At 47.6% G+C, this 22,480-nt stretch overlaps 1 protein-coding gene across 1 annotated transcript in view; it reads left to right on the top strand.

Annotated features, from left to right (window-relative positions):
* The window catches only part of Emilin2 (elastin microfibril interfacer 2), a 56,317-nt gene that overhangs the window by 4,224 nt on the left and 29,613 nt on the right, over positions 1-22,480 (top strand). The window contains exon 3 of the mRNA XM_059278781.1: positions 22,000-22,175. Coding sequence (XP_059134764.1) covers positions 22,000-22,175 — 176 coding nt within the window. The remainder of the gene's footprint in view (positions 1-21,999; positions 22,176-22,480) is intronic.

The following is a 22,480-nucleotide window of genomic DNA, read 5'->3' as shown; positions in this document are numbered from 1 at the left end:
CACTTACCTATTTTTGAGATGAGGTCTCCCTGCGTTGCCCAGGCTGAAAGCTTACACTTAATCCACTTGCTGACTCCTCAGCCTCTTGAGTGGCTGGGGCTACAGCCGTAGCAGCACACCTGGCCTGTTGGGACATTTGAGATTCACCATCTGCCATGTGTAGTTGTTGCCTTATTCCATTCGTTAGAGGTTCACATACTGTTTTCGGTAAGGGCGGGAGGGTAGACGTTTAAGGCGATGTGGGTCAGGCAGCCTCTGTTCAAGTTCACTGTTAGAGAAAGCAATACGCTCTTCCTTGGAACTGTATGGCTGCTGATAGGCTCCATGGGTCCTAGACCATCTGGGGACTGTCTGTGTTGCTCCTGTTGTGAATGAAGCCTCGGAAAACACGAAGAGACAGGTATCTGTGGAAACTGTCTCATTACAGCTCTCTGGGTGTGTGGTCTGGTTCTTCCCCTCAGCTGTGGTTTGGACATCCCAGCTTTGACTTTTGAGAGAGTGCGTAGCTCCGATGGCCCGTATATTGGTGTTGCAAACCTGAACTGAATCTGCTGTTCAGGCACAATTGTTCTGGGAGAAGGCGACTGAGAGCATGCCTCTGCGCTCACAGTCCAGAGCCTGGATCTCGCAGCAGAGAAGGCATGTACAAATGCTAGAGCCAAGCCAGGCGTGGTGGTGGCATTTGGAGGGTGGTGGCAGGAGATTCAGAAGTTCAAGACCATCCATGGGAGTTTGAGGCCAGGTAGGGCTATATGAGACCCCATCTCAAAAATAGAAAAAAAAAGGTCTGGGCAAGTGGCCTCGAGCAGTGAAGAACACACGCTGCTGTTGCAGAGGACCCCACTTGAGTTCTTAGCCCCTGTGTCGGGGGGCTCACAAGCACCTGAAAATTCTGCCTTAGGGGCTCTGTCACTCTCTTCTGACCCCAAGGACCACTGCATTCACGTGCATATATCTGCCCACGACACTCGTGCATATACATAATTTAAACAACAAGAACCAACCAAAGAAACAGAAACAAAAGCAAGACTAACCTCCAGATATGACAGCTTCATCGCTGAGATTTCTGGCCTCCATGCTGCCCGCTCCAGAGGGCAGTTTTATCAATCACTCTATAAGACCTCAGTCTGTAGGATACACTAGGAAGGATCAAGGATGGTAAGCAGCTGGGAACATGGGTCTAAGGCAGTGGTTCTCAACCTTCCAAATGCTTCGACCCTTGAATATATAGTTCCTCATGTTGGGGTGACTCCTAGCCATAAATTTATTTTTGTTGCTATTTCAAAACTGTGATTTTGCTACTGTTATGAATCGTGATGCAAATTTCTGCATTTTCCAGTGTTCTTAGGTGATCCCTGTGACAGGTGGATAACTTCTAGTCTAAGGACTCTGATTCCAGGGCACAGCCTGGGTCAGTGTTCCTCTCCCTAGCTTATTGGCCAGTCTGGCTTCGAAGGAGGATGTAGTGGCACACCGTTCCTATTCTGCCTACAAGTATGGCCGTCACTGTTTCCCAGTAAGGGAACTAAGGCAGATCCTGTTCTAGCCCTGATTAGAGCAGGAGTTTCTCAGTGAAGTAGCTTGGTGCTTAAAACAACTGTTTGTCCTTGAGGGATCAAGTTACTTGAGGGCAGCAGTACTTGTTTCCCCAGGGGCTTACACCTCAAATTTGGATGCAGTATCTGCCTTTGTGTTATACAGTAGCCTTGCAGTGCCATAGAGGAGTGAGGACTTCCAGCCACCCGGCTTGGGATGCTTGAATGAGGCTCAAGAGAGCCAGGACAGAGTGAGCTGAGGGCAAGTTCCTCCTGAGGAAATGACTGCTTTCACCTGCACGCTCGGCTGCTCGCTTCTGGTTCCTGCATCGATCGGGTAGGAAGCAAATCAAAGATCTGAGAGAATTCCTGCCTTGGCCGATTTCTTCTTCTTGCCTTCTTTACTGTATGTGTTTATGTGGGGCAGGGTGTGTGTGTGTGTGTGTGTGTGTGTGTGTGTGTGTGTGACTGTGCCACAGCACTGTGCCAGCCTCAGAAAGCAACTTGGAGGAAGTGGTTCTCTCCTTTCCACCTTTGTGTGGGTACTGGGGGTTAAGCTCAGGTCATCAGGTCTGGTCGAAAGTTTCATTACCTTACTGAGCCATCTAAGCGCCCTAAAGCATTTCTAAAGCCTGGAATCCGAGAACCCATTTACGGAAGCTCATGACAGCTGAGGTGTTCTGCCACTCTCTCTCTCTTTTTAAGACTTGTTTTTTAGGTGTGGGGGTGTTTTGCTTGCAAGTGTGTGTGTGCACCACCCATGTGCCTGGAGCCCATAGAGCCAGAAGAGGGAACTCGAGTTACGGATGATCAAGAGCTGCCAGGTGTGTGCCGGGAACTGAACCTGGGTCCTTTGTAAGAGCGGCAAGTGCCGTCTGTCTGGCCCTTGGTTCTCGTGTTGTTGCTGTTGTTTGTATCCTAGGCTAGCCTCGTATTTGAGGTCCTCCTCCCTTGGTCTCCCGAGGGCTGGGGTGACAGACATTGGCTCCAGTGTCCGGTCACTGTGGCTGCTCTATCTCACCATCCATTCTGTAAAGCCACAGTCCAGAATGCTGCCAAGAGAAAGGGAGAGAACAGTCTTTGTTCTCAGGAGAATGGGGATGGTGGCCGGTTGGGGCATGTGGCTGCTGTGCAGAACTCTGTGAGAAGAAGGGCTGGCTTTGGAAGTAGGGACCCAGGCAGGCTTCGGAGAAGGGTCCTTGCTTAATGCTTTCAAGTTCCACTCCACGTCTGCCTGGCTTGACCAGTCTTCTCTCCACTTTTTCTGTATTTCTCCTTCTTTAACGACACTTGTCCATATTAGTGTTCTCTCTCTCTCTCTCTCTCTCTCTCTCTCTCTCTCTCTCTCTCTCTCTCTCTCGTCCCAGGGCCTTTCACAGGTGAGGTCAGAGGTCAGTATTCTACCACTGACTACACCCCCAGCTCAGCCCTATTAAGAAGACAAGCCCCAAGAGGGATCTGGGTGGGGTACTCTCAGAGCCTGTGGCTGCTGGGGAAAACGTACCCCAGGAATCTGCAGCAGGTGTTGGGTCTGGGTCAAGTTCCAAGACACTTCTAACTTCAGATTCCAGGGGAACAGATGGTCATCCAGTTGGAGAGAAAGTTGTCTATTAAGGACTGGTCCTCGCCAGGAAAAACAGTTTCTTTTTTCTTCCCTTCTCAAGTACAGGAAGCTTAAGGCTAAAACAAAACCCTGAAGGCCTGACATCTTCTCCAGACAGTTTCCCCTCTCTACATCTCCAGAAACAGAATCCCACCTAATTCAGAGGGGTATTTCTCCTTTTAAACATTCTGTACACAGCTGGCTGTTTGGAGCCTTGCTCCTTAGCATTGAGGGAACGTCAAATCGCCTGCTGAAGGCTGACGTGGTGTCAGAGGACACCCAGAGGGACCAAACATTTAAACCTGAAAGTCACGTGGCTGCTGTGGAGTCTTTTTTGGGGGGGGGGGAATTCCCATCCTCCAGCCCTTTAGGGCGGTATCTTCCTAGAGAACGCAAAACTGTCTTCCAAGTTTCTTGTTTGTTTTTACCTTCTAGGTTGCTGTGTTTGGAAAACTCTCTCCAGAATATTCCCCTAGTTATTATTTCATTCTTGCTACTAGCTCAGTTAGGAGGGTGGGTAGGGCAGACGCTAGGGTTCGGAAAAATAACACCACTGTGTAAGGCCCTGGATTCAATCCCCAACATCCCAGCAAAACAAAACCCCGAACTTTGGTGTTTCCCTGCCTAACTTTCTCATCTCGGAGATAATGAATACAATTTAAATAGAAGCTATGGTCTTAAAAAACAAAAAAACAAGAAAAAAAAAACAACACCCAGTTGCTTCTTGTTAAAATGTGTTTTAATCCCATTAATTAGTCTTTCTCTGTTGACCTTTCCCACCTGCGTTAGCACGTGGTACTCGAGCTAAAATACTGAGGTAGCCAGAAAAGGGCAGGTGGGTGTGGGTAGCCTGGCCTGTAGGGAGCTGTGAAGTGATAGGCCATCCAGGTCAGGCTCCCCTGGGAGGCTTCAATCCAAGCTCGCGCGGGATGGCAGCAACACGTTTTGGCAGAGAAGATAGGAGGGTTCGGCAGGCAGTTGGCCCGAGGTCCCAGCTACCAACACCCTCACCACCATTGCCGTAAGTTACCGGGCATCTAAGGCCCGTGTTCTTCAGGACTGAAAGGCAGGCTTGTGGAGAGGAGGCGGAAATGAGGAAAGCCGGTCTGGTTGAGAGGGGTCTGAAAACCCCACTGTCACAAGAGTGTGAGGCACACCCAGCAGACCACCTGATACACACGCATCGGCTTAGCGTGTCCCCAATGCTGGTCACGTCGAGTTCTTTGAGGAGACGGGGGTGCTAAAGACAGAGAAATAACCCAGTGACCTGAGATAGTGAGAAAGTGGTGTGCTGAAGATCAACTTGTAGTAAGTGTTGGGACCTCGGAGGTGGTGCTGGGCACAGAGCCAGCAGTGAGGTCCATCGGGGAGTGTGCATCAGTAGTCACACTGTAGCAAAGGTTCTCCCCCCCCCCCCCCACACACACACAGGTGTGGATTCCTGCTTCTGCAGGCGGCTGAGGATCTGTGCTAGATCAAGACTCAGTCAGTTGGCCAGCACTGGTGCCCAAGTGATCTTTCCTCAGCCACTGAAATGCTGCTACCTTGCTTGTTGTTTTTTGTTTTGGTTGGGTTGGGTTGGGTTGGGTTGGGTTGTGGGTGCTGGGGATTGGATGCAGGAATTGCTGCACATAAGCTATACCCACTGAGATATACACTCACTCCCTAATTCTTCAGGAACCTCCCACATATGGAGAATATTAAGATGTGCTCATGCCTGCTGAGTACAAATAATGCAGTAGGTACAGAGTATAACAGTCACGCCCTCCTTCCCATGAGGAGTTTTATACCTTAGGCTGATAGAGTGCCAGTGTGCAGATTGCTTCCAGTCTGTCAGTGTTCTGACTAACTGCTGGTCACATGACTCCCCCCCCCCCCCCAACTTCTCAGAATTAACTGCTTTGGTTCTTTCAAGACGAGGTTTTCTGGGATTAAAGTTAACGGTGAACCGCGGGTCAAACGGTGTCTTTACAATGACATAGAGTGGTTACAGCCAGGCAGTGGAGGCGCACGCCTTTAATCCCAGCACTTAGGAGGCAGAGCCAGGCAGATCTCTGAGTTTGAGGCCAGCCTGGTCTACAGAGTAAAATCCAGGACAGCCAGGACTACATAGAGAAACCCTCCCTGTCTTGAAAAACCAACCCTCCTTCCCTCCCCAAGCCCCCCAAAAAAGAGTAGTTACAAAGGGTGATTTTACTGGGAGGGGCCCAGGGAGTCACAGAGTAGTTTTTGATGTGACAGCAGTTCACACTGGAGGAAAAATGATTCAAATGGAACTCACCACTAACTAACTTTGTCCCTTTCTTAAAGAGGTAAGAGGTGCTGGGGGTGAGCGGAGGAGGGAGGGAGGGAGGGTTCAGATAAACCCAGTTCCTCATTCAAAAAAGCTGTAGAAGGCGAACTTTTTGGGGTGTGTCATTTGGAAGGACCTGGTGGTTCTTTTTTTTTTTTTTAGGTGTAGACAGGGGACTACACCTAAAACGTTTGCTGTGTCAGCCTTTCAGGACAATGTAGTTCATTATGCATTTGGCTAAGAGGAAACTAGTCTGGGCAAACCCACAGTTCCACAATAGGGAATCTGCTGTGACTTCTCTGTTTCCCAGTTTCCTGGACTTGAGTGGGCTTAACTGGCTATCCCTTTGTGTAGAGACTAGCTCAGCGTGGCCCCTTACAGAATGAGATGCGCGCCTCTCTTCCCTGCGCTCAGGAGGCTGGGGCAGGTGGACCTCTATGAGTGTGAGGCCCGTTTGCTGTCCACAGCCCGGCAAGACCATACAGGGAGACCGTGGTTCTAAAAACAAAAAGCGCTGGGAGTTCCCTTCAAGCTGAAAATTGTTTCACTGTACACGCCAGACATAGATAATGAGATAAAGGGGTAAAAATGCCTTCGAAACCTCAGTTGGGGGAAATACTGCTTGTGGTTTTTTTTTTTGTTTTTTGCAAACTGAATCTTTTCGGTGTCTGTATCTGGGAAAAGGAGGTCTGAGCTGTGATGCTGATTGCAACAGACCGCAGGGCGGGGGTGGTTATGAAACCCAGGCCTTCATGGGAGGCTTGTCTCCATTAAAGCCTTTCTCTGGCTCCAGTCAGACAGCACAGGCCTCTCCCCCATGCTCTTCCTTCCTTTTCCTGGGGATGAACGGGAGGCCTCATATCTGCTCAGTACAGGTCTCCATCCCGTCCTCAAGCATGATGCTGGGTTGAAAGGCTTGACAGGGGAGGCAGCAGCAGCAAGCCTTTCTTAATAGTCTGAACATTTCAGCCTGCTGGAGTGGCAGTGTCCAGGTCTGGTTTGTGGCCAGGTGTCTCCAGCCTTGGAGGGACTTCCTGAAGCAGCATGCAGGGTCAGCACAAGCAGTCAGGCAAGGCCACGTTCTCTCTCCCATCACAACGCCTTGCGACATCGCCTGGCCTTGCAACAGAGACATCATCATCGCATTGCATCACTGGGGGAGGCAAGTTGAAGACACACCCCAGAGCTCCCTCTCACTTTGGTACAGGAGGCAACACAGAATGGCATGTGTGGCTTGTTCTCTGAACCAGACAGCGAGATGCTTCCCAACTCCCCACATCAAAACCGTTACTGGAAAGCCACTAATCCTGACAGCCACGCCATTTTTCTTTTTACTATGTTTTGGGGTGTGTGTGTGTGTACGTGTGCATGTCACAGCATTCTTGTGGAGGTCAGAGGACAACTTATAGGAATCTGTTTTTTCCTTCTACCATGTGGTTCAGCTGCAGCTGAAGAATCAGCTGTGATTAGCAAGAGACCAGAACTAATGAAGTGAAATCTTTGCTTTGCTGGGACGATCCACGCTGGTCAGCTGAAGCTGAGAAATTAGAGGTAATTAAGAAGAGGCCAGCTTCACTGAGGTGAAATCTTCTGGGAAGTGTTTCCTCAGAGTCAGCACATAGAAACTGTGTTCCAGAGGCAGCCAAGGTCTTACCTAGTGCTGGCAGCTGAGCTTGGTAGTGTAAGAGTCACCCAGGTGGTACTAATTTTGACGTCACTAAGGGGTCGTGGAGAGCAGTGGAGCCTTGGCACTGTGTGGCAAGGTTGTCCCTGAAGAGAGCCCAGGAGAGGCTACTGGTGAAAGTGCAGCCTAGTTGCAGTAAGAGACCCCAATGTTTTGGAGACGCAGCACCACGGAATGACCACCAAGAACAGCAGCGGTAACAGTGGAGAGAGCCAGAGCCTAGAGGACAAGTTCTGTGTGCTGGAGAGGGTAGGAAATCATGAGTGGAACCCGACACTGAACTTCTTACACTGTTGGGGTCTGGTTTTGCTTTGTTCAGGTTGTCAGTGAGCCCTGGTTCTTCCCTCTGGAAGTATGAACTTATTTTTTATTTTTACAGGAGCCCACATTTGAGAAATTTTGAACATTTAAAGAAAATTTGGAGTTTTATAAGATTTTGTATTTTTTTTTCTTTTTGGTGTTTTTTTTTTTTGTTTGTTTGTTTTTTTGAGACAGGGTCCTTGGCTATCTCTGGAACTTGTTATGTAGACAAGGCTGATCTCAAAAAGGGTTTGGATTTTAAAAGAGACTAAATTTATTTTATTCTCTCATATATTCCATCCCAACCTCACTTTTCCTTCCCTCCACTCCTTCCAGTCCCTCCTCCACACTTCCCCTCTCCCCCAGACCCACTCCTCCCAGTCCCTCCTCCACACTTCCCTTCTCCCCCAGACCCACTCCTCTGGTTCTCTTCAGAAAAGAGCAATAGGAAGAAAAGGGTCCCAGGCACAGGCAAAAGAGTCAGAGACACCCCTAACTCCCTCTTTTGGAGTCCCACAAGAACACCAAGCTACACAACTATAGCATACATGCAAAGGACCGAGGTCAGACCCATACAGGCTCCCTGAACATCACTTCAAGAACCTGAGTTTTTAAAGTGTTTGAATTTATGAAGACTGCAGCCCCTTTCAAGTTCGTAAAATGTTTTTATTGCGATATTGATATTAATGTATCATCTTGGGATGAACAAGAAAGGGAAAGTTGTGACTCAACAGTGATCTGTGTGTGTCAAGTTGACAAGAGGTCAATTGTCCCAGCTAGCTTTTTGTCAACTTAGTACAAGTTAGAGCCATTGGAGAGGAGGGAGGCTCAATTGAGAAAATGCCTCCATAAGATCATAAAATGCCTCATAAGACAAGCTTGTATGTCGTTTTCTTAGTGATTGATGTAGTGGGGGCTGCCCCATGGTGGGTGAGTTTACTTTCGGGCTGGGGTCCATGGTTCCCCAAATCTTCTCAAACCTTTTGTTAATCCACCCACCCTCACCAATAAATCTTCACAGAAGTTGCCAATATTTGCTTTCTTTTTAATTATTATAGCTCAATTTGGGATGTTCTAGAGTTTTCTATAAATACTATCACGTGGACTATGGTCTTGATTTTTTCTGGCTTTTTAAATTGAGCACAATTCCTTTGAGCTTTATCTGTGTTGTACTCTGTACCTGTTGTTGATAACCTGTCGTTGCTAGGGGTCTTTCCGTTGTAAAGACACTGCCTTTTGTACATAATTAGACTCTAGCTGAAGATTTACCGTGAGCTACAGAGCAGTAGATTGTTTACAATGATCATAAGGTTACTTTTTCTGAAGGACAGCTGAGATGCTAAACACACAACATATGCAGAACATGAGATAAAAACCATAATGGAGTTTAAAAACACACATCACATTCATAGTCTTAGAACTGTGAAATTAGTCAGGTGGTGGTGGTGCATGCCTTTAATCCCAGTACTCTGGAGGCAGAGAGGCATGTGGATCTCTGTGAGTTCAAGAACAGTCTGGTCTATAGAGTGAGTTCCAGGACAATCAAAGCTACACGGAGAAACCCTGTCTCAAAAAAAAAAAAAAAATGTGAGATTAGGGATGCGTAAATTAAGTGGCATAAGCCATTGTGAATTTGCAGAAAGCTCAGTGGAGCTGGGAGAAGACTTGTAATTCAATTGCTTTGGCTACTCCATTCTACTAAACAAATGTTTTTGTGTCAGGCCTACATTTGATCCCCAGACTAGGTGCCATGGGGATCAACCAAGGACCCTTCTCCTGCCTTTCAGAAATGCATGTCCAGTAGATGAAGGGAGGCAAGAGCAGTGATTATGAAATGAAGGAAAGATTGTAAAAAGATGTTTGAAATAGTCAGAAATGGCAGAAACCATCCCCAGCCGGGAGGAATCGGAGAACTTGGTTGGAAACCCTGACATCTTGGAAGGTATTTGAAGGAAGGTTCTAGCAGAACGTGTGCAGGTATGAGAGAAAGGTAGTGTCACCATAGACATGAGCCAAGAACCTCCACGATGGAGTCATACATCAAGGCTGGTTCCTCCAGAGGTGGGGAGGAGTGAGGGATGGATCTATTCTAGGCCCTCCCTCCGTGGTCTCCTGAAGGCTGCCATCTTCTCCCTGTGGCTCCTCACAACATCATCTCTCTAAGTACATATCCCTGTGTTTTAATCTCCCCCTTTACTGAGTGGGAGCCATTGTCCAAATGACCTCATCTTAATTTGATGATCTTGAGTTGCTATGGGGTCCTCTACCAAGTAAGGTCACCTTCTGAGGTACTGGGAGCTAGGACTTGAAGATCTTTGAGGGTGGGGCGAAATTTAAGTCCATACCAGCAGGGTTGTGAGTTTGGGCTTCATTGTTCAAGGGAGATGGTCAGAGCTCTGCTCCCAGATGTTCATCAGGCATCATGAATAAAGTGAATTTGCCTTGGGGAGTCTGGGTAGGGGTGGGAGATGTAGTGGGATGGACTCGGGAGACTGGCCTCAGTCTGTGCCACGACTCACAGGTAATGGGAGAATTGCCCAAGTTAGGCTGTGCTGGGCATGGTGGGACATGGGACACACAGGGTCGGCACACGTTGAGGCCATCTTTATCTGCATCGTGAGTTCCAGCCCAGCCAGTGCCACATAGTGAGTTCCACTCCATACTCTCCTTGCAAATGAATGAATGAGAATGTGGAGGGGAGCCCAGGGCTGTGGTCAAGCAATTCTGAATGCTTCTTGACACGCTGATCAGCTCTTTTATTAAAGATCTTGAGAGAAAGGGCTATATGTTGCAAGTGAGGGGAAGGAGCTTCTGGATTATGTGGTGGTCACAGAATGATTGCATTTAAAATTTTGTGTATGTTGGCAGAGTCTCACTACAAAGTCCAGGCTGACTTAGAACTCTGAATTCCTTCTGTCTGTCTCCCCATGTACTAGGATCATAGTTGTGTATTGCCACACTGGGCTTCCGACATTGGCTTTTAGCTGCAAGACACTTGTGCCCTCCCTGCTCATCCCTTGATAGTTGGGGTTTAACCCCATCATGTGGCCAACTGAAGCCATTATTATGGAAGGAACTTGTATTTTTAATTTTATAGCAAACATGTTTGTTTACACACCAAATCCACTGTATAGAAATTTCATTTGTATGAAGTTCTCCAGGCTGTTATTTAATTCTTTCATATCTGGGAGACAGAAGAGGGGTAAATTTGGGTCTCCGTTTATGTTTGTGGCAACTGAGTAGAGAAATGCCCTGATTGCTCTGATGAATCTGACCTTTGGCAATGATGGAACAGGTAGAGCGTCTGATGTTTTAGGTGGCAGATTTTGTGTGTCTCTTGTGCATGTGGTTTCCAGATAGGTAAAACTTTTGCATATTGGATTCTGGTGGCTCAAGGAAAGACATTGAGTAGGCCTGGGTACCCTGGTACCTTCTGGTCTGGAGGTAGAATGTGCATTTTCCTTCTCTTGTTAAGACTGAATGAACTGAGTTTGGCTTTCAGTTCTCGGATATAGAGACTTGTAGGCGGACTTTTCTTTCCTGCCTGCCAGTTCCCAAATAACCAACATAGAGACTCAATAGTGATTATAAATGCTTGGCCGATAGCTCAGGCTTGTTACTAGCTAACTCTTCCATTTTCAATGAATACATATTTTTATCTATGCTCTACCATGTAGCTCATGGCTTGTTACTTCATTTTGTACATGTCCTGATTCCTCTGTGTCGGGCTGGTGACTGCTGAGACTCTACCCTTCTTCTTCCCAGCATCCTACTGGTATGGCTCTCCCACCTAACCTTATCCTGTCCAGCTAATGGCCAGTCAGCTTCTTTATTAAACCAATCACAGCGACATATATTCACACAGTGTAAAGGAATATTCCACAGAGACTGTTAATTTGAACAACTATCCATGGCTTGTTGAGCTACCTGGGGTTCTATGGTAGTTCTCAGAACCACACTGCATTGGCCTAGAAATGGGTCCCCATGCCTTCAAAATCTCTGATAAAAATGTAGTTCCATTAGTCCACACAGGAGTGAGGATTTTGAAGATTGTAACACCAATGATGTACAGCATATTATAGATGTCCTAGGACTCCAATACTACCCTGAAGTAAATCTTGAGGGAAGTGTTTACTTCCTATTTTTCTATGGGGTCTACCTCATCTCCCTCCCTGCTAAGAGCCTATAAAGTTACTCTTTTTATGTGCATGCGTGGGTGTAGATCTATGTGCCCATGTGTGTACATAACCATCATATACATGTGGTGACCAATAGTGGATGTTGAGAATTATTCTTCAGTTGCTTTCTGCCTCTTTTTTTTTTTTTTTTTTTTAAACATATGGCCTTTCATTGAACCTGATTGGCTAGACTGGTCAGCAAGCCCCAGAAATCCCCGTGTCTCTGGTCTCCTCACACTATGATTAAAGATATGTGCTACCATGCCAAGCTTTTTGTACACGTGCTGGAGGTCTGAGCTTAACTGTTTGCATGTCAAGTACTTTACTGAGTAAGCTGTCTCCCCAGGCCCCAAATTCCTTTTATCTTGCTAAGCAGTGCCCTCCACTCATGACACTCGTTATATACTTAGAACCTGGTGTGGAGGCCAGGGCTGTGGCAGCATGCTTCCAAAGAACAAGCCTGCTTTCTCAGCAGGGTGCAGGTGAGTGGGACCGGCTTCACCTCATTGTATTATTCATGCATGGCCAGGGTGTGAGAAACGCCAAACTTCTAAGTTCTAATGTTTTCATCCTGTTTCCCAGTGTAGTCCTAACTTAGAAAACAAACACAAGTGTTCTTGTGTTTTCAGTCTTTGGATAATGATAATGACTTCAAAGTGGGAATGAATGGGCCCAACAGAGGACCCTCTTCTTTTTTTTTTTTTTTTTTTTTTTTTGAGACAGGGTTTCTCTGTGTAGCTTTGTGCCTTTCCTGGATCTCGCTCTGTAGACCAGGCTGGCCTCGAACTCACAGAGATCCGCCTGGCTCTGCCTCCCAAGTGCTGGGATTAAAGGCGTGCGCCACCACCGCCCGGCGACCCTCTTCTTGTATCTGCGGAGAAACTTCTTCAATCCCTAGATTTTCTGCGCCTCTGAGTGATTGTCGCCAGTGTTGGTTTTAAATGTGGCGCTTGTTACTGGTCGAGAAAGGTCGTGAGGCACAACAAAACCCAGTATCAGAGCTTTATTAGGAGGAGGGGTGGGGAGCAGAAGAGAGTGACCAGGCCTGTGAAAGACACGTGCAGGGAGAGATAAAGAGGGGGAGAAGGAGAGAGCAGAACAGAGGGGAGGCGTCTGTGGCCGGCTTTTTAAGGATTTCCCTGCACACTTATGGAGCTACGCCGCCACGTATGCCATGACCGCGCATGGATGACGTAAGACCCCTTGCATGGCTACTAAACTGAGTATGTGCAGTCATGCAGCTGGAGGAATGGCAGAATCCTAACCACCAGGCTACAGGTGTGGGCTAAAGACTCAGCGCAGTTCAGAGACTTCACTGAAAGGCCTGGAACTGATTAATGGTGCGATGGCACAGTCAAATCTTGTGTAATATCCACCATCCCAATGTAGTTCTGAAACCATGGATGGGGTGCATTGTGCAGGAGAGCATTGAGCTTTGAAAGGGGAGGGACAGAATTTGCAAAGTCATGAACATTTGAGTCGAGTGAAACAGAATTTTGGAATTATGGTGATTTGTTTTTTGTAGGAGAATCCAAGCAATTAAAGATGGTGAATCATCAAAAAAGAATTCTTAGGCCAGCAAGATGACTTAGTGGGTAAAGGTACTTGCCACCAAGGCTGGCATTGAGAATTTGGTGCCCAGACCCTACATGGTGGAAAGAGAGAACTGACTTGTACAAGTTGACTTCCATACATACATTGTAGGCTCTATGAGTTAACATGCACACACACATACCACCACCACCAAAAACAACAAAAATACACACCTAAAAATCAGTGGCTCTGAGTAGAAAGGCTGGGCTCACAGACCATGAGAAGCTGCGTCTATGATGAATGTCTGCTTCCTGGACCAGCCAACAGATGTTCTCATGGTTCACACTGTGGGAACATAAGGATGAGTTCATTAGGGAGTGACTGGGAGCTAGATTCCCTGTGACTCTTCTGTGAGGAATGAGGAAACTGGGTAGAGGTATGAGAAGTGGAGCAGTATAGATTGGGGGAGCAGCTCACAACAGAGATGGGCCTCCCATAGAGAGCTAGCTCAGGCTCAGACTCCCTTGTCTTTCCCAACACCCAGTGACTTGATTTGGGGATGCATTTCCCAAAGCTCAGAATGTGGCCCGCTGGAACACAGCCTTAAGCTATAGTTAACTGGCTGGATGCGGCCAGCACCAGATGACCTCATCTTCAGCACTTGAGTTTGCTCAGAAGGCAGGTCCCCATCTTTGAGGAAATCTAATGATCACAGCTCCATTTTCTGCTGCAGCTGCTTCGGGGCAGGCTCCCCACTGAACCTCGGTGGTTCTTTAGGAATGAAGATTGTTCTTTTTTTCCCCCAGGATAATTAGACATTGTGGGAGAAACCTACTCATTACTCTGTATGGTCAGGGCAAAATGATGCGCGGTGAAAAGGATTTGGGGTTTTGAAACCTAACTTGACCCTAAGTACATAAGGAAATTAATTCAGGAGGAAATAGAAAAGCCATCAGCTTATAATCATGGTCTCTCCAACAACTGTATCCTTGTACCGGGAACCAGACGGCCCTTCTAGAAGGACATTTTCATTCTGAACACATTGCTTTGATCTAGGATCTGTTACTTTAAAACATCCACAAAACTTTCTTGTAATCTGACTTTAATCAAGGCTCATTAACCTGACATTTAGATTCATCATCTATATTTTATGTTGCAAAAAATATCATGGCCTAAGCATTCTGGCTTTTTAAAGTTGAGGAGAATTTTCCTAAAAAGCCAAGTGATGTATTTCACATGTCTTTGCTCCCCTGTGAAGTTCTCTATGCAGAGATCCAATTAAAAATGTGTAATGTAGCAGAAAAGGATGAAGATTTTGAGTTCGAGTTTGTGCTTTAAGCTGTAAAGAGGATCTTGACTTTGGAGTGGAGCCATGGGAGGGGCCCAGAGATCAGATCCACCTCCTAATGTTCATAGACCATCTTTGGAGACAGCCATGGTTGAAAATGGCCATTCTGATTTTCAGTTGGACACGAGATTCAAGTGGGAAATGTTTTGAAATTCCAAATCCTCAGTTTTGAAATCACTTCCAACTTTTACAGCCTTCACTGCCTGACTGCGTTTGCTTTTGGCAGAGGGTCAACCAGGAAAAGCTCATTATTTATTCATTCACTGACCAAAAACCCCCACCAAAAAAAAAAAAAATAAGAAAAACATGTCAATGGTTCCTAGAAAAGGCAGTCTACTGTCTTGTCAGTTTCTTAATGAGACCAATTTTGTAAAAGTGAACCGCTTATAAAAAGGGAAGGAAATGTGAGCACGCCCTGAAACATGCAAGGACCACGTGGGGGTGAAAAAAGTCAGACAAAAAGACAAGCACTTTAAGAATCTGTGCGCGTGAGGCACCTAGGGCTGTTGAACTCACAGAGGAAGTGATTGCCAAGGCTACAGAACAGGGAGGGTCAGGGAGTTCCTGTTCAGTGGTTACAGGGTTTCCATTTGGGAAGATAAGGGCTTGGAGGGGGACACCATCAATGTGCCAGGTGCCACAGAGCCAATCACGTAAAGGTGGTTACCATAAGATGGGTGAGCTCGGGGGTGGAGCATTTGCTGGGATACGTGATGCTCTGGGTTTGAATCCCCGGGGCTAACAAATACATAAAATTTAGCATCTTAACATTTACTTATATATTTATGTCGTATGTATGTTAGTGCAATTTTATTTTGAAACATGTAAATTGCTAGCCGGGTGGTGGTGGTGCACACCTTTAATCCCAGCACTCGGGAGGCCAAAGGTAAGAGGATCTGTGAGTGTGAGGCTAACCTGGTCTACAGAGTGAGTTTCAGGACAACCAGGGCTACACAGAGAAACCCTGTCTCAAGAAACAAACAAACAAACAAAAGAATGAATTGTTGGCTGGGACATGGCTCCATGAGTAGTGTTTGCTTAGCATCCACAAAGGCCCGAGTTCAATTCACCAGCACCATACACAATTAGGCGTGGTGGTGTATGTTTGTGATCCCAACACTCAGAAGATGGAGGCTGAAGGATTCACAGTTCAAGGTCATGCTCAGCTACATAGTGAGGTTGAGTTGAGGGTAAAGGGGGGAAAAGTGATTTGCTAGCATAAACATTTATTTCCTAGGATGCTCTGAGATGACTCATTCCGTGTGGTTCCTGGGACTGGACATAACAAATGAAGCCAGAAAAGTTGGCTCCAGATTTTGGAAGGCCGGTGAATGGAGGGGAAGAACTTACTAGAAAGTATGTTCTCTGGAAAAGACACAGGCTGAAGTGTATCCCCCGGGGGTCCTGGGCTTTGGATCTGTGCCATGTTTTAGTAAATAGAATATAGGTGAATGTCAAATGCAGTGTTGGTCCACTGTGTGGCTGGTCCCTTACCAGCAGCCAGGGGTCATCTTGGGCAAGCTTTCTCTTTGCGTTCTACATGGTGTGTTGTACAAGCTATCTGCTCACTGGGCTCAGAAAGGATGGTTTAATAGTGGCCGAAAATCAAGGTCTCATGATGACCCCTGCAGCTTCATGCACAATCCTGTGTATTTCTACCACAGCAAGCTCTGTCTGGCAGGGTTTTCTGTGATAACATTTACGCTGTTATATACTTGAAATGTGGCTGTTGGAATTAAATGTTTAATTTTATTTAATGTAAATTTAAAGAGCTTGGTGTGGCTAGTAGGCACCTTGGACAATACAGCCCTGGGTCACCTGTGGGTGTGTGGCTGCTGTGTGACTGCTGTGTGGCTGCTGTGTAGTTCATATTGAACCCAGAGGCGCGCAGCTCAGTTTAGCTCTGAGGAGACTGAAGAATTCTTAGCTGCTTAGACCAGAGGAAATGGTTTTCTTTTGAAAATAGGATATTGGATTGTAACATGAATCTTAGAAGGTCTTATAATAAAAAACCCAGAGCCAGATACTGGGGTGAAAGCTGAAAGATCAGAGAAGCAGGACAGCCAGCCACTAGCTTACCTCTATGAAATCCTCAGCCTCAAGAGAGCGAGTTCCTGTTTCCTCATGCCTTATATGCCTTTCTGTGTCCTGCCATATTATTTCCTGGAATTAAAGGCATGTGTCACCACTGACTGCCTAGCTCTGTTTCTCTCCTGTAGCCCAGTGTGGCCTTGAACTCACAGAGATCCAGATGGATCTCTGCCTTCCGAGTGATAGGATTAAAGGTGTGTACCACCACTGATCCCTAGGTAAGCTTTATTGGGGTACTCAATATATCACCACATTAGATCACACAAACTTTGGCAAATGTACTTTTGTTTGATTAACCAACTATTGATCCAATTAGTGGTTAACAATTATTAATTGGAATCCTGCAATAAGACAACTCTGTATTTCGGAATAATGTTTTAGACAATGGGGTATTATTCGGCCTTAACCAGACATGCTCTCGGGCTGAAGTGTAGCTCAGTGGTAGACTGCCTGCCTATTATATGCAAATCTGTCAAGCCACAAAAAGCCTGGAGGAACTTGAAATGGCCTTCATAGCAAAGGAAGCCAGATCGAGAGGCCCAGCACCCAGTGGTTACAACTATGGAACGTTCTGGCAAAATGAAGGAGAGGATGAGGAAGATAAGCAGTCAGGGGACTTTTAGGGGAGTGAAAGACACTGCAGTGGTGACTTCAGGCCACTCTGTTCCAACCCTCAAGTACACAGCGCCAAGCAGGAACCCCAGTGTGAACCAGGCGCTGGGGTGATGGTGCTGTGTACATTCGGGTTCTTTTTTTTTTTATGATTTGTTTAACTTTATGTGCATTGCCGTGAAGATGTCAGGTCCCAGGGAACTGGAGTTAGACAGTTGTGAGCTGCTATGTGGGTGCTGGGAATTGAACCCGGGTCCACTGGAAGAGCAGTCAGTGCTCTTAACCGCTGAGCTATCTCTAGCTCCTATATGTAGGCTCTTTCATTGAAACAAATGTCTGCCTCAGAGATAGACATGGTTCCTCAGTACACACAGGGTACTGACATGTAGGGTCCCAACTGGGAGAGACTGGGGAGGGAGCCAGGCTGTGACCTGAGTTAGCCCAGCAGCCTTGGACTCGCTGCCTTGGCTGTTTCCTTGGTGTGGCTGCCCTACCCTGGGGACGTTAGCTAACTGTCTCATCAGCAGCTAGTGAGCTCCTCCCTTGTGAGTTCAGCTCAGTCATGTGGGGACACCAGACTGTGTGGGCTCAGCCTCACTTCCTCAGGGCTCGGAGGCCCCAGGTACCAGGGAGATGGGTGTGTTTCCTGAAGGAGGAAATGGGGCCTGGGCCTGGGGCTCCTGGATTCAGTTGCACTTCACATCTGCTTGGGGAGTTCTGAAATGTGCATGAGGTAAAGGCCTTGACTATTCTGATGTGGCGCGTGGGAAGGAACTGGGCCTTGATGCCAGCAAGCGCTCGGTCACTAAGTCACACCCCTGAAAGTTTGTAAAAGTCTGTGGTAGGATTTTTTCCCTGCAGTTCCCTGTGTGATGAGGACATTGTGGTGGCTCCTCCCAACCTCTGGAGCTCCTCAGACTAGTGTTATGTTAGCGGGAACCCCACTTCAGCTGGGAAAAATACCAACAGGTTTATGGGACTTGGCTAATCCTGTGTTGTGCCCCTGGAGGCCCCTCACCCAAACCTAGGGACCCTCTAGCAAGGCCCCAAGGTCACCTCAGGGGCCTGCCACTTAATGTATGGGGAAGTTCCTCTGAGCTTTCCGGTGTCTGAAGGTGGCTGTCTGATGTTTTCCAGTTGTTGGTGCGGGCCGGAAGGATTTCTAACTTGAGATGATGTCAGGCAGCCGACCTGAAGGGTACCACCAGACCCCTGCACCTGGGGCCAGGTGGGTGTGGATCGCGCAGTCAGAGCAGGGTGGGAACTCGGGAGACTTTGCCGTGTGATGGTGAGCTGGAGGAGGCAGCTTACACCCTTCCTTTGCATGTGCACATGGGGGAGCAAGTCCCCCCTCACCCTCCAGCTCCTGGTTCAGGGTTAAGGGAAGGCTCTAGTGGGGTGGGTGGGATGCAGCCTACCACACCCTTCTCTCCAAAGGGAGATAGTCTGTTCTGCTGGGTGCAGCCTTATCTGAAAGTGTTCTTGCAGACTGTCATCTACTGGCAGACCCACACACAAACACATTTTCACATTCCATCTTAATGCTCCGAGGAGCAGTTTTTTTTTTTTTTTTTTTCCTGAGGTTACACATTCTTCTAGTGTGATGCTCTGCTCGAGTGTGCAAATGTGCAGGGCAATTGTCCCTCTGTGTGCAGGGATTCCGTGAGTGGGTGAGGGTGGCAGGGAGCCCGAGATGATCTACCTGCATGCGTAGATGTTCAAGCATGTGTCTGCTGTGTGGGGAGGTCAGGTACTTCCTCCCCGGGCTTCAGGGCTTTCTGGAATATTTCCAGGTGGACCGCTGCTTTGGCCAGAGAAACTGCCAGAGAGAGTGGCTGGCTGTTACTGCATGCTGGGAGGGTGTGTGTGGGATCGAAGGCCCCAGAAGTTTCCACTCTAACCACTTGAGAACGAACTTGGGCAACTCACTTCACCCATCCAGTCTATGTTTTCTTGCTTGTGACAAGAGGGCAAAAATAATTAGCAGAATCAATGCGATTCTTTTTTAATGTTTAAAATTACGTTTATCTCTCTCTCTGTGAGTGTGTGCGTATGAGTATGTCTAAGTGTATGTCATATGTATATACGAGTGTCTGTGTGTGAGAGTGTCTGTGTGTGAGTGAGCGTGTGTGAGAGTGTGTCTGTGTGTGCATGTATGTGTGAGAATGTATGTGAGTATGTATGAGTGTGTCTCTGTGTGTGTCTATGTAAGTGAGTGTGTGTGTGTGTGTGTGTGTGTGTACATGTATCTGTGTGTGGTAAGTATGCATATATGTCCATGTGTAGTATATGTGTCTGTGTGGTATGTGTATGTATGTGAGTATGCTGTGTGTTTGGTATGTGTATCAATGGTATGTATGCACGTGTGTGTGTCTGTGTGTGAGTGAAAATGTATGTTTGTGTGAGTGTATTGTGATGTGTGTGTTAGTATATGTGTTAGCATATATGTGTGTTTGAGTGTGCATGCATATGTTCTTTTTTGTTTGTTTTTTGTTTTTTTATCAAGACTCTACTCTCTGTGTAGCTTTGTGCCTTTTCTGGAACTCGCTCTGTAGACCAGGCTGGCCTCGAACTCACAGAGATCTGCCTGCCTCTGCCTCCCGAGTGCTGGGATTAAAGGCGTGCGCCACCACTGCCCGGCATGCATGTGTTCTTGTGTGTATGAGTGCATGTGTGTGTATGTGTGCGTGAGTGTGTGTGTACATACATGTAGATGTCAGAGGGAGAGTTGCTGCTTCTCTTCCTCCATGTGGATCCCCCAGGTGACAGGTGCCTTTATGCACTGAACCATCTCACTGGCCCAACTGAGGACACTCTGAAGGGCCTGGGAAAGTCTGCGGCTCTGATATCTTCCCTGCTCATGACCACCCTTGCTTTTCCTTTTGCTTCCTGGGCTTCCTGTTTGATTTTCCTTGGAAAGGTTTTCTCAGGAGCATCTCGGGGAAATGCGTCCCCTCAAGACCCACCTCAGGCCCAGCCAAGGAGCGCCTCTGAGGTGCAGCTGTTTGTCCACGATCCTTGGGTGGTTCTGAAGCTGGAGTCAAGAACCGCTGCTCCAGGGAAGCAGGGCAGCCAAGCAGGAGCGCTCCGGGAATTAAGCCTTCCCTGAGGGCTCCTCAGGGAAGATGGAAGACTGTTCCCTGTAGTCATTGGTGATTTTCCTAGACACATAACTTTGAGTGCACAGCTCCAAAGCTGGTGCTGAACCTGGAGTTGCTTGTCTGACTGAGCCCCAAAATCCCAAGACACAAGTGTTCATTCCTCTGTGAGCAGCAGCCCACAGCAACCCCAAGGAAGTGGCCCAAAGCCCATTTCTCTCTAGAAGTTGGCTCATAGAGAAGTCCACCGGCTAGCGCTAGTGTGGAAATGAGAAAGTGAAGATGATCAAGAGAACATGGCTCCAGGCCAGAAACTGGAAGTAGGGTTGAGTGTAGGAGGGCTTTTCTGTGTGGTTGGGCTTTTGTCTGGGCTGTGAGCAGCGGCCTGGCTGAATCCCTTGTCTCTGGCCCTCGTGTGGGCCTGTCATGCTGGCTTGTCGGTGTGTCAGGCCCAGAAGTGGGTCCAGAGGATTTTACAGCTCCCTGGAAAAGGTCTCTGATGTCAAGGAACACATACTATATTATTATTATTATTATTTTCCAAATCGGATCTCCGGTCTATGCTGGGCAATGGCTCTACCACTGATCTATACCCCCACTCCTGGCACAGGGCTATGAACAAGGCTTCAGCACCTGGTAGTCAGCTTTCAAGGAGGGTAGGTTTGCTTCCACTCAGGTTTCAGAGATGGTGTGAAAGACAAGTGGGCAGGGCTGAGGTTTCAATATCCCCTTCAAGGGCATCCCCAATGACCTAAGCCCTCCCACTGGGTCCCACCTCCTAAATGTTCTACCACAGGCTGGTGACCAAACCCTTGTCACATGGGCTTAGGGGACACTCATCTAAACCACAGCAGCTTCCAAATTTCTGTCCTTGGAAGCGTGGGCCAAGACATCTTTATAAAAAGTTGTGTCACTGCCAAAGCCCCCCAGGGGAAGGAGGTGCAGAGGAAACTATGGGGGGGAGGGGCAGGGGCCCCGGGGATGTTTATTGACAACACCAAGCCCCTGAGTTGCACCTAAAAAGTATCCCTGAAGAGCTGTGAATTGTAGAATAGAAATTGCTGGTGAAATGAAAACTCATTCTGAAGTCTGGGAAGCATTTGTATTGAACAGATGTGTGGGGATGTTGTTACCCTGGATCTAAGATGTGGAAGAACCAGGTCTGATGACACACACCTGTAATCTCAGCACTCAGGAGGCTGAGGCAGGAGGATTGCAAGTTGGCTACGTAGCAAGACCCTGTCAAAAATAAACAAAACAAAAAACTTCCTAACTATCCATCAAACCAAAATAAAACCATAAAGAGTAGGGAGGACTCCAAATGGCCGAATCAAATGCTTGATGGAAGCAACTTAAAGGCGGATGGATTTATGTTGACTCAGTGTCAGGGGTCCATAGCTGCCTGGATCCACACTCTTGAACAGAACGGATTGGCAGTGAGAACCTGTGATCGAGGAGGGTTGTACACAGTGGGCAGGAAGCAGGGTGGGTGTGGAGAGAAGTAGGCAAGCTTACTAGACTCCCAAGCACCCGCCTCCTCCAGCTAGACCCCACCTAAGGCAGGCCTTCAGAACCTCACAAAATAGTGCCACCACCTGGGGACAAAGTATTTAAAACAGAGCCTGTGTAGGACATGTCACATCATAATAAGGTCCAGCGTGGGAGGGCCGGAGACGCTCCTAACGGTGGTCACTAACGTGAGACCCCGTCCTCTCTGTCTTCAGGTATCGGGTAACCTTAAGACCCAGATTCGTCACTAGGTACAAGACAGTGACACAGTTGGAATGGAGGTGCTGTCCTGGCTTTAGAGGAGCAGACTGCCAAGAAGGTCCCAAAGACCCCCTGAAGACCCCTCGGCCCCCACCTGCTCGACCGAGAAACAACCTGAAGAAAGCCACAGGTAATGTCTCGTTGATGCCCTGTCGTGTGTGGTCACCTTTGATGTTCCTGGTGCTGGTGCAAATGGCGGGGTCTATGATGGAGGGCTGAACAGTCCTCACAGAGTAGAAATGTATTTGAAGGGCAGGAACAGTTGGGTGGCACCCTTCCTTGCCAGTAAATTGCTTCCTTCGGGCCATGTGTCAAGCACTTCCTCTATTCTTATATCTGAATTTAAAGGAGTTAGGATTCTATTTTAAAAATTAGCCAGGAGTGTTGGTGCACATCTGGGAGACAGAGGTAGGAGGATCACTAGAGTCTGAGGCC

The sequence above is a fragment of the Peromyscus eremicus genome, chromosome 13 (assembly GCF_949786415.1).
Source record: "Peromyscus eremicus chromosome 13, PerEre_H2_v1, whole genome shotgun sequence".
Lineage (NCBI taxonomy): Eukaryota > Metazoa > Chordata > Mammalia > Rodentia > Cricetidae > Peromyscus > Peromyscus eremicus.
This window is presented reverse-complemented; position numbering and strand designations above follow the sequence as displayed.